At 35.3% G+C, this 15,639-nt stretch overlaps 1 protein-coding gene and 1 pseudogene across 1 annotated transcript; both read left to right on the top strand.

Annotated features, from left to right (window-relative positions):
* Positions 1-351: 351 nt before the first annotated feature.
* LOC120169655 (auxin-responsive protein IAA9-like) lies at positions 352-3,033 on the top strand. Its single transcript, XM_039177760.1, has 6 exons — positions 352-494; positions 1,146-1,801; positions 1,911-2,137; positions 2,241-2,382; positions 2,612-2,673; positions 2,914-3,033. Exons 2-6 carry the CDS (start codon positions 1,182-1,184, stop codon positions 2,949-2,951), a joined length of 1,089 nt encoding a protein of 362 aa, XP_039033691.1. The 5' UTR covers positions 352-494; positions 1,146-1,181; the 3' UTR covers positions 2,952-3,033.
* A 1,367-nt stretch (positions 3,034-4,400) lies between these two features.
* On the top strand, positions 4,401-14,330 carry LOC120169810 (annotated as a pseudogene).
* Positions 14,331-15,639: the final 1,309 nt, after the last annotated feature.

The following is a 15,639-nucleotide window of genomic DNA, read 5'->3' as shown; positions in this document are numbered from 1 at the left end:
TTAAGGGTGAAATCGACACTTCACGCCTACAAAACCCAGAGACTGAACTAGAAAGCAACAACCAATCGAAGCCAGTTTACTTGAAATGCTACCTGGAATAGCGACACATTTACATTTATAAATTCTTCTGGGAATAATCAAACGGTCCAGATCGCTCCATCTCCAAACCAAAATCAGCCGTCGGATCAGATTACCTTCCCACCCTAGATTGGCGCAGTATAAAAACCAACCTGCCCCCATTCTTGTGTTTATTTTCTCTTTTGCCCCTTCTTCTATTTTTATTTTTATTATTATTGGTGGGACTTCTCGAGTTTCTTTAATGGCAATTGTTGCTTTCTGCATATAATGGAAGAAGGGTCTTAAGCTTATTATCTATGTTTCTCTCTCTGCTTTTATTTTACTCTGCAGTTCGTGCATTTTCGCCTGCAATTTTTGAAAGCAGTAACCCATCTTCTTCTCTTTGTCTACTATACAACTCTACCCAGTTTTACGCTGTAAGCTTCTCTTTTATATACATAGGTTTGCATTTTTTTGTCTGTTGTTTTTCTTTATATTTTCCAGCTTTGCCTGAGATCAACATTAAGATCCCCGTTTCATTTTTGCTGTGAAATTATCTATTCCTTCTGTTTGGTTGCCCGTAAAACAGAAGAAAATGGAAGGGGAAAAGATTATTATCTTTTTCATGTTTTGTTTCATTTTCACTATTCTTTTTGGTAAGATTTTTGTTTGTTTGTAAAAACTGGACTCTGTTTTTGGTGTGTAATTTAGTTGTATAGTGTTAGAATGCTTTAATGAAGGTTATCCACTTTACTTTCAGCTTTAGAAAGTGAGGGCTTTGCCCTTAAAAGCAATAAAATGACACATATTGGCCAATTATGTTAAGCTGAAGTTGTTTGAAAAAAAAATGGGTTCAAGTGTGTTTCATGGATGATGTTTTGGGTTCTGAAACAGCTGATGCATGGGTGGATTTTCACCTGGAACTGACGATAATGATTACTTTTGATTGTTTAATTTGGACATCCTTGTAATAGATTGTGACTTATAATTTATTGTGGTTTTTATCTTGTGCTTTCAAATAATTTGGCTTAAAAGGTGTTATTCTTGAGGTTTACAGAAGTGATATCTATTTTGTTTTTTATATCTAGTTTAAAGTGGAAAGTTTTGAGAAGATTTGAGTTCGGATGTCTCCGCCACTGCTTGATGTGGAGGAGGAAGGGCAGAGTAGTGTTTCTTCTCCACCTGTTGACTGTATTCCCCCAAACGGCTTGGAGATAAAGGACTGGAATTATCTTGGATTATCAGTTTTTTCTTCGGTTGACAGCTCTAGTGTCACCAGCTTATCGGAGCGTAACAAGAATAATCTGAATCTGAAGGCTACTGAACTGAGGCTTGGTCTTCCAGGATCCCAGTCCCCTGAGAGAAAAACCGAGCTTTGCTTGCTGAACTCGGGGAAACTTGATGAGAAGGCACTGTTTCCTTTACTTCCTTCTAAAGATGGAATCTGCTCGTCATCACAGAAAAGTGTTGTTGCTGGAAACAAAAGGGGGTTCTCCGACACCATGGATGGATTCTCCGAGGTGAAAGGCACTATGTACACTGAAAAAAATTGGATGTTCCATGGTGCTGGTCTGGACTCTCAATCTCTGCAACCTCTGTCACATGGAAAATACTCTGTAGCTCAAGCATCCGTAAAGAAAGATGTGCCTGCAAATGCTATACAAGGACAACCTTGTGCCACTAATGGAACCAATCTTAACCGAACCAGTGTTTCTAACAACAGCAGCAGTGCGCCTGCTGCTAAGTAAGTATAATTAGCTTCAGGGAGGATTCTTAAGCTTTGATGAGATCAAGGGAATTTTATGAATATCTTGACCTTTTTTGTTGTTCCTATGACATCCCATCTTTGACAGGGCTCAGGTTGTTGGTTGGCCTCCAGTGAGATCATTTAGGACTAAAACTCTGGCCACTTCATCAAAGAACAATGACGAAGTTGATGGAAAACCAGGGCCTGCTGCTCTTTTTGTCAAGGTCAGTATGGACGGAGCTCCTTATCTGAGGAAGGTAGATTTGAGAATGTATTTGACCTATCGGGAACTGTCTTCTGCTCTGGAGAAGATGTTCAGCTGTTTCACCCTTGGTAAGCTGCACTAGTTGCCTTGTAGATGCAAGCAATGTGCAGTAAAAGAAAACTTCCGACTATTGACATAGATCTGGTTATCACATTTTTATCACGATTTCAGGTCAATATGGGGCTCACTCTTCTCCCGGGAAAGAAATCTTGAGTGAGAGCAAGTTGAAGGATCTTTTTCATGGATCAGAATATGTGCTTACATACGAAGATAAAGATGGTGACTGGATGCTGGTCGGGGATGTTCCATGGGAGTAAGCTTCATTCACTTAAAATTACTATTTGCCTTTGCCTTTTATTTTACCAAATGCTTCTTTTCCTGTAAATCCTAAATTGGATGGGCAGAATGTATCTTTCTAGACTGAATTTGCTAATACTTAAATTAATGTGGTATATAAGCGCTGCATAATTTAAACTTATAGATTGAGATTTCTTCACACAGGTTACCTTCAACCTCTGAACTGTAGTTTGATATTGTTGCAGGATGTTCATTGAAACATGCAAGAGGTTGAAAATCATGAAGAGTACTGATGCGATTGGATTAGGTAAGTAGATTATGTTTAGTGAACTCCTGCAGAATCTATCAAATTCATCAATATATTTGTTTGCATGTCACTTCCTAGTGGGGATCTGGGTGTATGCATATGATTTGCACTCCTATTATACAATTTCCGGGGTCTATTGAACGAGCAGTGTATATCCCCCGCGTTCACTTTGCCTATTGAAGCATAACCGGATGAAACACGATGTTTTGGTGTTGTTAACCACTATTTTCTGTCATACAGCTCCTAGAGCAATGGACAAATCCAAGAAAGACTGTTAAACATATGATGATTTCTGACCGCCAAATTTGTAGCTGAAATTCCTTTTTGTGGAGGAAGCTGTGATAACGGAGTGTTGTGTGCTGAAAGGAAGATTATTATCATATTCCAGTGTCATCTATGTTTTGATTGCACAAAATTTGTTGCCTGTTTGAAGTTTATGATAATTGTTCAGTGTTGATCCAAAAAAAAGTTATTGTTGTAGGAACCCGTAATGTTTTAGATGTACCAAATTCTGTTAAATGTGTGTTTAATCGTAAAACTAGCTTTTGTTTTATCTGTGTCTTTTGTGATGACTTGTGAGCTGGTCATTTGCATTTGTTTTGACCATGGCAGAAATGGGGGGAAATTAGGAATTGAAGTAGGGAGAGGGAAGGAGATGAAATAGTGAAGGCTGGATTTTATGAGCTAACTGGACCCAAATTAAGTAAGAAGATAGTAAATTGGTAATAAAAAGTTTAGTGAAAGCTTTTGTAAAAATTAAAGAAATTAATTTGACAAATAATTTGGAGTGGTTAAACTTACTAATGAAGTATATGGGAGAATATTAAATTAGGGTTCAGATTTTAGTTTATTTTGATTTTCTCTCTCATGTTCTATAGTTAATTATACTTTTATTCCTTCATTTTCTATGATTAATTATATTTTACCCCTCTTAAATTGGAATTGACTGCGTCCCTGATCGAAGAACTTAATAAACTAGTTGGAGATAACATTTTCAACATCGAAGACTACCCAAATCTTGTTGGTATTGATATTATAGCATTCATCAAGCCTAAAACATAGCTCTGATTCTCGCACACACTTGAACCCAGATCCTCTTTAAATTGATGACCCCTCGACACTCCTTTCCCATCGAATCATTGATATCACCTCCTCGCCCACTGTTTAGGAATATACGATGGGGACAATCATTTTTTTTTCAAATTTTAATTTCTCATTATTTAATTTTTTTTTTGGGTACATATGACAAAAACAACTATGTTTTGTAGTCTACCACCTTAGAAATTCAATCTCATGGCTGCCTGCTTGTAAGAACGCCTGGAGTTCATCTGGTGGTTACTCTAACCAGTGTGTCCCTTTGTCTCTCATGAAAGCGAGGTTTGTTATCCAATCGGCGCAGCGATTCCCTTCCCTCCTCCAGGCGTGTCTTACTTCCGAGACCCATCATTATTTCATCATATTTTTGCAATCTCTAATGATAATTTCCCTGTGCATGTCTTCCGACTCTTCCTTTTACAGGGTTTCAATGACCCATTTCGCGTCCGTCTCAATAATCAGATTTCTCGCCCCCATCGAATTAGCAAGGATCATTCCTTCCTGATTCCCCAAATTTCAGCCATTTCACTCGTTGTTCTGTTGATGTTAATCACGGAGCCGTGTATCCATTTCCCGTTTTCGTCCCTTATCAGTCCTCTAGTTTTACACGCTCCATCGGTATTTAGAATCTAATGCCCTCTCAGCGGTCTTCTCCACTTTACTCATTTGGGTTCACTGGTAATTTTTCTATTGATGCTTTTTATTGCGTGGTTGATGCCTGCTGTGAGTTTGTTGCTACATTGAAGGATTTGATTTGCATTGGAATTACCGTCTTTGAACACTGTTTCGTTTCTTGCTTTCCACAGTCCCCATATGATTGCTGTAAATTGTGTTCCCCAATTTATCCCCTCACTATTCATTTTTTCAGATTGACAATTCCTCTTAACCAATCCTTAAACTCTATGGATGTAAAACCATCATCATGAAGCTTAGCTTCAGTCTCATTCCACACCTTCCTTGCAACTCTGCAATGTCTTAAAGTATGTTCCATCGTTTCGCTTGCTCCCTGACAGCTCTTGCACTTATCAGCCTGGGTCATCTTTTTCTTTAATCGAACCTCGTTTGTGTTTAATTTGTTCAGCATACTGAGCCATATGAAGCATTTAATTCGTTCAGTTGTGTTTACTTTCTAAACCCAATCCAGATTTTGGACATGCTGGTTCAAGAGATTTGATCTTATGATTGCTTTGAAAGCTGATTTCACCGAGAATAGCAAAACCCCAAACGATTCTGTCCTCCCCATGTTCAGTGTCACATCTGGTTAGGGGTATACTCTTAGTTTGGTAAACAGTGTCTTTCGGAAATCACCTTCTTAAGCTCATGTATCTTCCAAGTTCGATCTCCATGATAAAGTCAGCTACTTTATTTCCAACGTATCTGTCTCTGCCAGTATATTTCTCAATCCAAGAGGCTTCATCCACCCACCAATTTTATAATTTCGACTTTTTAATGTAAAATTTTGTATTCACCCCTGCTTCATCCGTTCTGATAACGATGATTTCTTTCTATAGCATGATTGGGTTGTCCTAGTTCACCCTTCCATCATCATGCTGTCAGCCGATGCCCCGCATTCAAATCAACCTTGACTTCTGTTTCTGCCCGTACAGTAATATGTTGCGGGCATATATATAATTGAGATTGTATAGTGACTTACATCCATCAAATCATCAAATCTCTATATATTTGCATAATATAAAACATTATTCACTTATGATATATTTATAGTTTTAAAATTTTCAAAATAGAACTATTATTTGGATGAAACAATCTTTTTCTAAAAAAATATATACATTTTTTTATACTATTAATCTATTCAATTACTAAGACAAATAATGGAATATTATCGTTTTTATATTAATTTGGGATCGAACACAAAATTTCAAGTTAAGAGTGACGAACTTATAAAATTTTAAGAAGAAATAAACCTATAAAATTTTTAGGGGATGAAAACAAAATTTTAATAGAATATATATATATATATATATATATATATATATATATATATATATATATATATATATATAATTTTAATTTCTTTTGAGGGGGCGATCGTCCACGCCTAGTTTCATCTCTTAGTATAATGTAGTATTTGTTTAAAGATAATATAATTCTCAATCAATTTACATCAAGCGTTCCTACCTCTAATAAATGTTTATGGTGTTTGAATCGAATTCTTAAAAGATAACAACAATCTTTTTATTATTAATATCACTCGAATCGTGAATAACAATTTATTTTTAAGATGACTTTGTTTTTAGACAATCTATATTGTCACGTAACCTGTAACATTCTCAAGTAGTGTCTTTGCATAACATGGTGGGTTGTGGTGGTCATTAATGCACGAGTTATTTTGTTTGACCAAGCCTAAGAAGAGAGGTATCTGCACGTGTCACTCTATGGTACGATGTTGAAGAAAAAAATCTAGGTGCAACCGTACAAGAAGATGCTAATATAACTATATAAGTGGGCGATGAGAAACATTTGTAAAGGCGAAATAAATAAAATAAAAATGTCCTCCTTCCTCTACTTGTTCTTCCTACTTTTATTTTCATGCAGACAGTCCACTAATGCTCAGAATGCCACCACTGATCCTTCCGAAGGTACTCTCTCTCTCTCTCTCTCATAAGATAAAACCATATAATATGCATGTTTCATATACTTATGCATAAATCTGTACGTGAAACTAATAACTAATTATATTTTTAAATAGTCTAAAATGATTGTAAAGTAATATATATTTAAAAATTTTCTTAATCATTGATAACGTACACACACCTTACAGATGCAGTTGTTCGATCTCAGATCATCTAAATGGAACAACATTCTCTTCTATCATAGAAGTTGTTAAATTTAGGATAAATTACACCATTCCTCACTGAACTATACTATTTTTTTTCTCATTCAACTTTCAATTCTCATTGAACTTTACAATCAAACCATTTTGCTCATTCGACCGTTTTTTCTCTAACATCTGATGATGTGGTATTTTTATTAGTATTTAATATAAAATAATAAAATAAAAACAGAAGGTGGTCATGTCACCATCGACCACCGTAGATGGTGGTCGTTCGGTCTTAAAATGGGATGGGTCACTTCGTCTCGACACCTTGAATCCGAATCCAACCTCCATTTTGTCATAACTTGCTCCGAAGTACTCAAATTTGAGATTGAAAGTGAGAAAATCGAAACATTTCAGTTCAAATTCACGGGTTTTGGAAAATTTTCTGGTGAAACAACCACTAGATTCGGACTCGGGGTCGAGACGAACCGAGCCATGAATTTTGGGACCGAACAACCACCTTCTACGGCAGTCGACAGTGACCAACGGAGAGGAAATAAAGAAGAGAAGGAAAAAGGGTAAATTACACCATGAGTCACTTAACTTTATTCTCTCTTATTTTACTCAGCGAAACGATGTCGTTTTGGAGTATATTTGAGTTTTTCAAAACGACTTCGTTTTGATACATGTGCCACATCATAACGCCGTTAAATAGTTAACGGAATAGTGAGCAAAATGATTCAATATGTAAAGTTCAGTAAGCAAATTGATTAAATTAAAAGTTGAGTGAAGAAAATAAGAGAAAGAAATAATAAAATTCAGTGACGGTATAATTTACTCTTAAAATTATTAAAAACAAACATTTTATATCAATCAAACATCATTTCATATTGGGAATTTCTATGGGATATCCATTGCTATTTTAACATGTAAATTTTGTCAATATGTTTTAAAAGCATAAATTGACAATTCTTTAATATAATCACACCATCAATTGACACTTCTTTAAAAGACTATGTCCCCACCATATCAATTGTCAAACATTTTTTTAAGACTTGTTGGTTTTGACTTGTAGATGTGTACGTTGAAACTCCTGAAGCCTGTATAATTAGATTAAATATATATATACGATTATAAATTTTGCCAACCATCTTAGTTGGAAATTACTAAGTTACCCTCTCTATTTTTCAGACCAAAATTTCTCTTTTATTAATCTCCGTTAAATATGAGACAATATTTGTTTAAATATAACATTCAACCAATATTTGATATTAAACGCTTACACCCATGACATTCCTGATGCTCGAATTCGGGACCTCAAAAAATTACAATAATTTTGTCACTGAGATCACTCAGTTCGTGCTTTTTATATAATCTTTAAATGAGATAGTAAACTATCTTATCTTATTAATCATTAAATTAAATTATTTTTATATTTTTATTTTTATCAATAAATTAAATTTTCTATAAAAATAATTAATATTATATTTTTATTTTTATCAAGAATTATTGGTATTTTTTAAAGATTCAAGTTCGAGCACCATGAATATCATGGACGTAAGCATTATGAAAAAAATTGAGAGTTATCTTAGAATATATATTATATTATACTTACTCCGAATTAATCAAAATTAAATTAAAAGAATATAAAGGATTATAAACTATAAGTTCACATACGGATTTTCATTTAATTGTGATATTTAAATTTTTGAAGGTTTTCGTGTTCATTTATTTATTGTTTACGAACATATTCGCTTAATATTCGTCATTCGTGAACGTGCTCATTTATATTTTTACGAATATGTTTGTTTAGCGTTGGTTTATATGTTCAATTTTTAGCTTTGCCGTTTCAAGCAAAATCAAAATGATAAAACCACACCATTAGTATTTAAACTCTTTAAAATTCATAGTTTAAATTTTAATTTTTATTATGTGTTCATTTTAATCACTACCATCACTAATATTTAAAATGTAAAAAAAGGAAAAGGAAAACTGAGTAACAAGTTTGTTCATGAACATAAATAAACGAATAGATAAACGAGCTTGTTTATGAATATAATAAACGAACACACCTCTATTTATGTCACTAGGGATGAAATTAGACGAAACCTTAACAAATATAAATAGTAATAACAATATTATTATTTCATACTTTTATATAGCTTTTAAATAAAAACAACTAATACAACTAACAATTATTATTTTTCCTTCACCAATTGTTAATCTTCCAACAATGGGATGCACAAGCAGCAGACTCATGGAACATAAGTGGAGAACCATGCACTGGAAATGCTCTCACCCAAAGTAACGAGTTCGAGGATCCTCTCAATAACCCCGCTATCACATGCGACTGTTCTTTCAACCGTGCCACTGTTTGCCACATTACTCGACTGTATGATCATTACTATCGTATATTTTAGTTTTTTTTATATTTTTATCGATAATCTAGTTTCATCTTCTATCGATTTTTTTTACATGTTTTAAACACTTTTAACAAGAGGGTATATGCTCTAAATAAACAAGGAGGGATGCCAAGGGAGCTTTTGGATTTGCCTTTTCTGACATTGTTGTAAGAGATTTTAAAATAGTCACAATATTTCTTTTTTCTTCTTTTAGTTATGGAAAAAGGTTAGTTTATTCAGTAACTGTGTGTGATTATAATTATTTATATTGCTTGGTGAATGCAGGAATATTGATCAAAACTACTTCTCTGGTCCCTTGCCATCATTCATTGGAAATATGTCTAGATTAGAGTCACTGTGAGTAAACAACGATAACCATGTGGATCAATGTCATTTTTCTTACTGATTTCTATGTATATCTTTCATTTTTCTTACTGTTAATTATTTGGATTATTCATTTGTAAAGGTCAATCGCCCACAACAATTTCTCTGGACCGATTCCAAAGGAGCTTGGAAACCTTCGCCAGCTATCTTTGCTGTAAGAATTGGAAAACAAAAAACTCATGTTTTTTTTTAAGTTTCTTCAAAATAATCATGTGGATCAATCTCATGCAGGTCTATAGGTAATAATAATTTCTCTGGAGTATTGCCCCCCAGAACTTGGTAATTTAGTCAACCTCGAAGAACTGTAAGTTGTTTGTAGGGGATGTACATGATTGTGTTTACAGGTTACCCTGTGAAAATGATTGTTTTATGGATTTGGCAGATATATTGACAGTTCTGGTTTGGGTGGTGAGATTCCCCCAACATTTGCTAATCTTGTTAAGATGCAAAAAGTGTAAGAAACACCAACGTCTTGATTTTATTTCCCTTTCTGTCTCCTACTCCTGCAATTTATCTACCTTACGTAGGTGTAAATGAACATAGCGATGGACGAATTATTCATAAATCATTCGTATAATGTTCATTTATTCGTATAATGTTCATTTAATAAACAAACGAACACAAACAAAGATATGTTCAGTTCATTTTTATTGGTTCATTTATCAACTCTTTATAAGTTCATTTACTCGTTCTACTTTTCCTTTTATTTTTCACATTTCAAATACTGATGCAATTAGGGACTAAATTGAACATAAGGTGAACTTTAGAGTTTAAATTGTGAACCCTAAGAAACTTAAGAACTAATAGCATTTGCAAGTAAAAATATTAAAAGAAAGTGTTGGTTTCTGCACATTAAACCAATATATGTGTGAATGTTAAATGATTATGTTCACAAACATTAAACAGTTCACAAACATTAAACAAATGAACACGAATAAATCAAAAAGTAAATAAACGAACACGGACCGAACATGATAAGGTTCAAAAATAAAGAAACAAACACAAATACAACTTTTTTTCATTCAAGCTCGATTCATTTAAATCCTTACTACCTTCCCTTATTAACGGTAATCTATGTTCAATTTCAGGTGGGCATCTGACAGTCCATTCACAGGCAAAATACCAGACTTTATTGGCAATAACTGGACAAATCTTATAGAATTGTAAGTCATCTTGGTTAATCTTCAAGACTCGGAAGGATGTAGCTTTTGCCCATATTTTTTGTATCAATCTGTCAAATGTTTATGCAGGAGATTTCAAGGGAACTCTTTTGAAGGACCAATACCATCCAGTCTTGCCAATTTACCCTCATTGACTACTTTGTAAGTAGAGATACCATGCATGCATGTACGTACGTTTTTCTTCTACATGTACTGTTTATTGTGCTCGTATATCGTGTAGGCGAATCGGAGATATATACAATGGGAGTTCTTCTCTTGATTTCATTAGAAATCTGCAGGGCTTGAATGACTTGTGAGTTATTTGTGTTCTTTTTCTTTTCTTTTTAATTCCTTCTGAATTTACATAATTAACATATTTATTTTTCCTCTAGGGTTCTAAGAAATGTCATGCTCAATGGTATTTTTCCATCTTACATCACGGAATTACAATCTTTACAAAAGCTGTAAGTTTTATTAAAAGTTAACTGCTTCAATAATATGAGATATTTTTGCCTGCTTCATGTTCCAAATTGCTTTCTGTTCCAGGGATTTGAGTTTCAACAACTTAACAGGCACAATCCCAACTGCTTTGTTCACTATGAATTCTATCCAATACTTGTAAGCACAACAAAATATATGAAAGCCATCCCCTTCAAGACTTGAAAAATCTTAGCTTAAGGCTTATGGTTTTCACTTGACATCATTCCCTTCATTCATGGTGTTGGAATGGCCAGGTTTCTTGGAAGTAACAGTCTATCAGGTTCCATTCCCAGCCAAAAGAGCGACTCTCTTAGGACTATGCAAGTCATTATATCACTGTCACACCAGCTTATGTCATATTAGCCGTAGTAGTCGACGTCGTCTTCCATACTTACCGTCTGCTGACATACTTCGCTATGCAGAGATTTATCGTACAATTTTCTATCAGGGGACTTGCCTTCTTGGATAAACACAGGCTTACAACTGTATGTATTGTAAAACCGGTCACTTCGTTGTTGTAGATATCACCCTTTAAAGAAGGAACCAAGGTCCAATTGCTAATCAATACTTATAAGAACTTGTTTCATGGAAATTTTATGTAGGAACCTTGTGGCCAACAACTTCTCATTTAACAGCTCAAGCAAAAGGTGAGTTATGGCCCTGCAGCACCCTGTTTTCTCCTCTCCTGCACTTTCTTTGAAGTTCCTAATCAAGAAATTGTTTTGAAATTACTCAGGCTTTTACCAAGATTAGAATGCCTTCAAAGAAGCTTCCCGTGCAATCGAAATCCTCCACGATGTACTTCCTTAAACTTTGGAACCAGTATCTGTTTTTGAGGTCTTAATTATAGCATTTAATCAAGACCAATGCTTATGCTTTGCTAACACATTTCGATGTCGGCATTTGCAGATGCGAACTTCTCGATCAAGTGTGGCGGACGAGAGATGATGTCTAGTGGGAAACCGTTTGATGCTGAAAACAGCACTCTGGGCGCAGCAGCATTTAATGTGATCGCCACACAGAAATGGGCGGTTAGCAATGTAGGCTTGTTTGCAGATAGACGAAATCAACAGTATGTGCAAAACACCTTATCGCAAATAAGGAGGACCAACACTCCCGAGCTGTATCAGGCTTCAAGGATATCCCCTGGATCACTCAGATACTATGGTCTAGGCCTTCAGAATGGACACTATACCGCAAGATTGTTCTTTGCAGAGACAGCTTTCCCCGCGCCTCGCTGTCCTGGAAGAGCCAGGGAAGGCGTGTTTTCGACGTTTATATTCAGGTAATATTTCGCTTCATTTAGAAATTCATATCATTCTAAGCTGTCTATAATGTTACACTTAGAAATACTTATTGCATGATATTTCGTTAATGCTTCATCAGGGAACTCGTCAATTAAGGGATTTCGATATATCAAAGCGGACTGGCGGTGTTTTGAGAGCAATAACTATGGATTTCCCTGTTAATGTAACTGAAAACCACCTTGAAATTCACCTGTTTTGGGCTGGTAAGGGGACTTGCTGCACACCAGAGCAAGGTTATTACGGTCCATCCATTTCGGCCATTAGCGTTACTCCAAGTAAGAGACGTCGACTCTTGTGAATCATTAAGTGATCTTCATGGACTTATCTTCAGTTCTCTGTTTCAAACAAATCTCTTTTGATTCTCAGACTTCACACCAAATGTCAGTGGGATACCGCCTGAAAATCCTAAAGAGAAGAACCACACAGCATTGATTGCTGGTGTTACAGTTTCTGTTGTAGCATTGGCTTTGATACTTATATTTTCAATTATATGCATGAAGAGAATAACAGAAGACGACGACGAGGAATGTAAGAACATCGGCTTTTATCGTATAACACATATCATATTTTGCAGTTACAACCTACTAATTGCCTTACTTGACTCTGCAGTGCTTCTTGGCATCAACCCTAGACCAAACACATTTAGTTATTCCGAGCTAAAAGCTTCGACCAACGACTTCAGCCCTTCGAACAAGTTAGGAGAAGGGGGGTTCGGACCTGTATACAAGGTAAACTATGGCTTTAGCTTGTCATGCAATGATGATTTATTACACAATGTTACTAAATTGTAGTGTGCATTAGGGTACACTTCCTGATGGCAGAGTTGTAGCTGTGAAACAACTTTCTGCAGCAACAAAATACGGGAAAGAACAATTTTTCACTGAGATAGCTACCATATCAGCAGTGCAGCATCGTAATCTTGTCCAACTACGTGGATGTTGCATTGCAGGAAAACGACGCCTCCTCGTTTACGAGTATCTTGAGAACAAAAGTCTTGATCAGACACTCTTCGGTACGAGAACATTAGAATGTAATAATGTCATGCTCTTTTTTGGTGTGGATTAATGGAACAACTGTTTGGGATTCATTTACTATAAATGCAGGACAAAATGACTTGCATCTTGATTGGCCAACCCGCTTCAATATCTGCTTATCAACAGCAAGGGGGCTAGCTTATCTTCACGAAGAGTCAAGGCCGAGGTTTGTTCATAGGGATGTCAAGGCAAGCAATATTCTGCTCGATGCAGAGCTCTGCCCGAAGATAGCTGATTTCGGATTGGCAAAACTTTATGACGACGAGAAAACACACATCACCACTCGTGCTGCTGGAACAATGTAAGAACTTTCAACCCTTTTGTTCATCAGTCCTGCCATACTAGCTCGAACATTACTCACTGATGCGATGTGATCATCTTGAAGTGGTTACCTGGCACCGGAGTATGCGATGCGCGGGCATCTTACGGAGAAAGTCGATGTCTTCAGCTTCGGTGTTGTTGCTTTGGAGATTATAAGTGGTAGACCAAACTGTGATAATACCTTAGAAAATGACAGAATTTATCTTCTTGAATGGGTAATCCCGAAAGATATATCTTTCCCATTTGTACTACTTTTGTTCGATTCTGTCGGGTAATTACTAATTAGTTTGTTCCTACAATGTGTCTAGGCTTGGACCTTGTATGAAAATAGCCAATTCTTGAGCCTGCTCGATCTGACATTAGCGGAGTTCGACGAAAACGAAGCTCTCCGAGTGATGAGGGTGGCGCTTTTATGCACTCAGACGTCGCCGTCGATGCGACCGCCCATGTCCCCTGTTGTCGGTATGCTGGCCGGAGATACTGAAGTGAGCAATGTTACAGCAAAACCAAGTTATGTAACGGACTGGGTTTACAAGGACATAACAAGCAACTTCATGAATGAAGAAGAATCAGAAATATGGGATCATGGCAACAGTAGCATCAAAAGCAAGAAAAAGACTAGTGCAGATGATCAACCGATACTGTCTCCGGTGAACATTACTGAATTCAGGGAGAGCATTGCAGAAGGAAGGTGAGAGTTGTTCCTATCAGCCTCCTTTGAGGCGAGTTCCCTGATAAATCATTATAGCAATAAAGAATTGAAGTGTGAAATCACGTGAACGTAATTGTGATACTGAAAATAGGTGGTATGTAATGCATGATGTACGACTTAGAATGGTATGAATTACTACATTGAATAAAACACTACCCGAATATAAACATCGAAGACGAATATTATAGTGAAAATTTGTTGATTTTAAGCTGTCAATAATGTTATTTGAATTTAATAAGTACACAGTCAAAATATAATTACCGCCTTATGAATACTTGAGATTTCAATCAAAAACTATATTTGACTGTATCGTTGGAAGTCCAAGTTCACGGCGGCTGCAGATTGAAAGTCCAAGTTAACGGCGGCTAATTTGGTCCAAGTTAGGCAGCATGTTTTGTTGAAAATAGTATGGAAAAATTGCTCTTTTAGTCTCTAAACTTTAGGGTATTTATAAGATTAGTTCTTAAGCTTCAACTATAAATATCCTAACCCATTTAGCGTCAAATCCATCCCAAATCATTCTAACTTTCTCCCAATACTAGATAAATTAGAGAGTTTTCTTGAGAATTATTTTCTCCTTTTTATCAAGAGAGAATTGTTATTGTTTTCTCCTTTTAGATTGAGAGAAGTTGTAATTCCTATTTTCTCATAGTGAAATTTTTCTATCTTTGCCCGTGATTTTTACCCTAGATTCTTTTAAAATGTTTAAATATTATCTTTAAACATATACCTATTGAACAATTAAAGACAAAACCTATAGGTATACATGTGTCACTCAATTTGTTAATACTTCATGACATAAATTATTTTTGTCACTTAAGTTTACATATATATTTGCTTTCGTCACTCAATTTAAAAAAATAATAGTTTTATGATTAAACTTTTAAATTTAATTCGTTTTGATCACTCAATCGTTAAATCTTTAATGTCGTTTATTTTTTCTTGGTAAATGTATGTAAAAAGAAAAAAAACACCTAAAATTTTCCTATCAAACATATTTTCATACTTTCTTCGGTTAACCAACATCAAAGTATTTTCTTTCAAATCTGAATGATGAGGATGTCAAGAAGAATGATAAAAATAATATAACTCAATTTCTCACTGATCAAACGACAGAGATTAGTGATTGGACCAAGATAAATTGAAGCTTTAATTTAAGTTTTGTCGATTTTGAGGAGATTTCAAAGAGAACAAAACCGATAAGAAGAAAGAGGAAAGAAAGATTATGCTAGAAATGATAGCTGACGGGGTTAAAAAGCGACGGAGAAGGATTGTGGTAATGAGAAAGAAGG

Source organism: Hibiscus syriacus, unplaced genomic scaffold (assembly GCF_006381635.1).
Source record: "Hibiscus syriacus cultivar Baekdansim isolate YM2019G1 unplaced genomic scaffold, ASM638163v2 tig00111769_pilon, whole genome shotgun sequence".
NCBI classification, from domain to species: domain Eukaryota; kingdom Viridiplantae; phylum Streptophyta; class Magnoliopsida; order Malvales; family Malvaceae; genus Hibiscus; species Hibiscus syriacus.
This window is presented reverse-complemented; position numbering and strand designations above follow the sequence as displayed.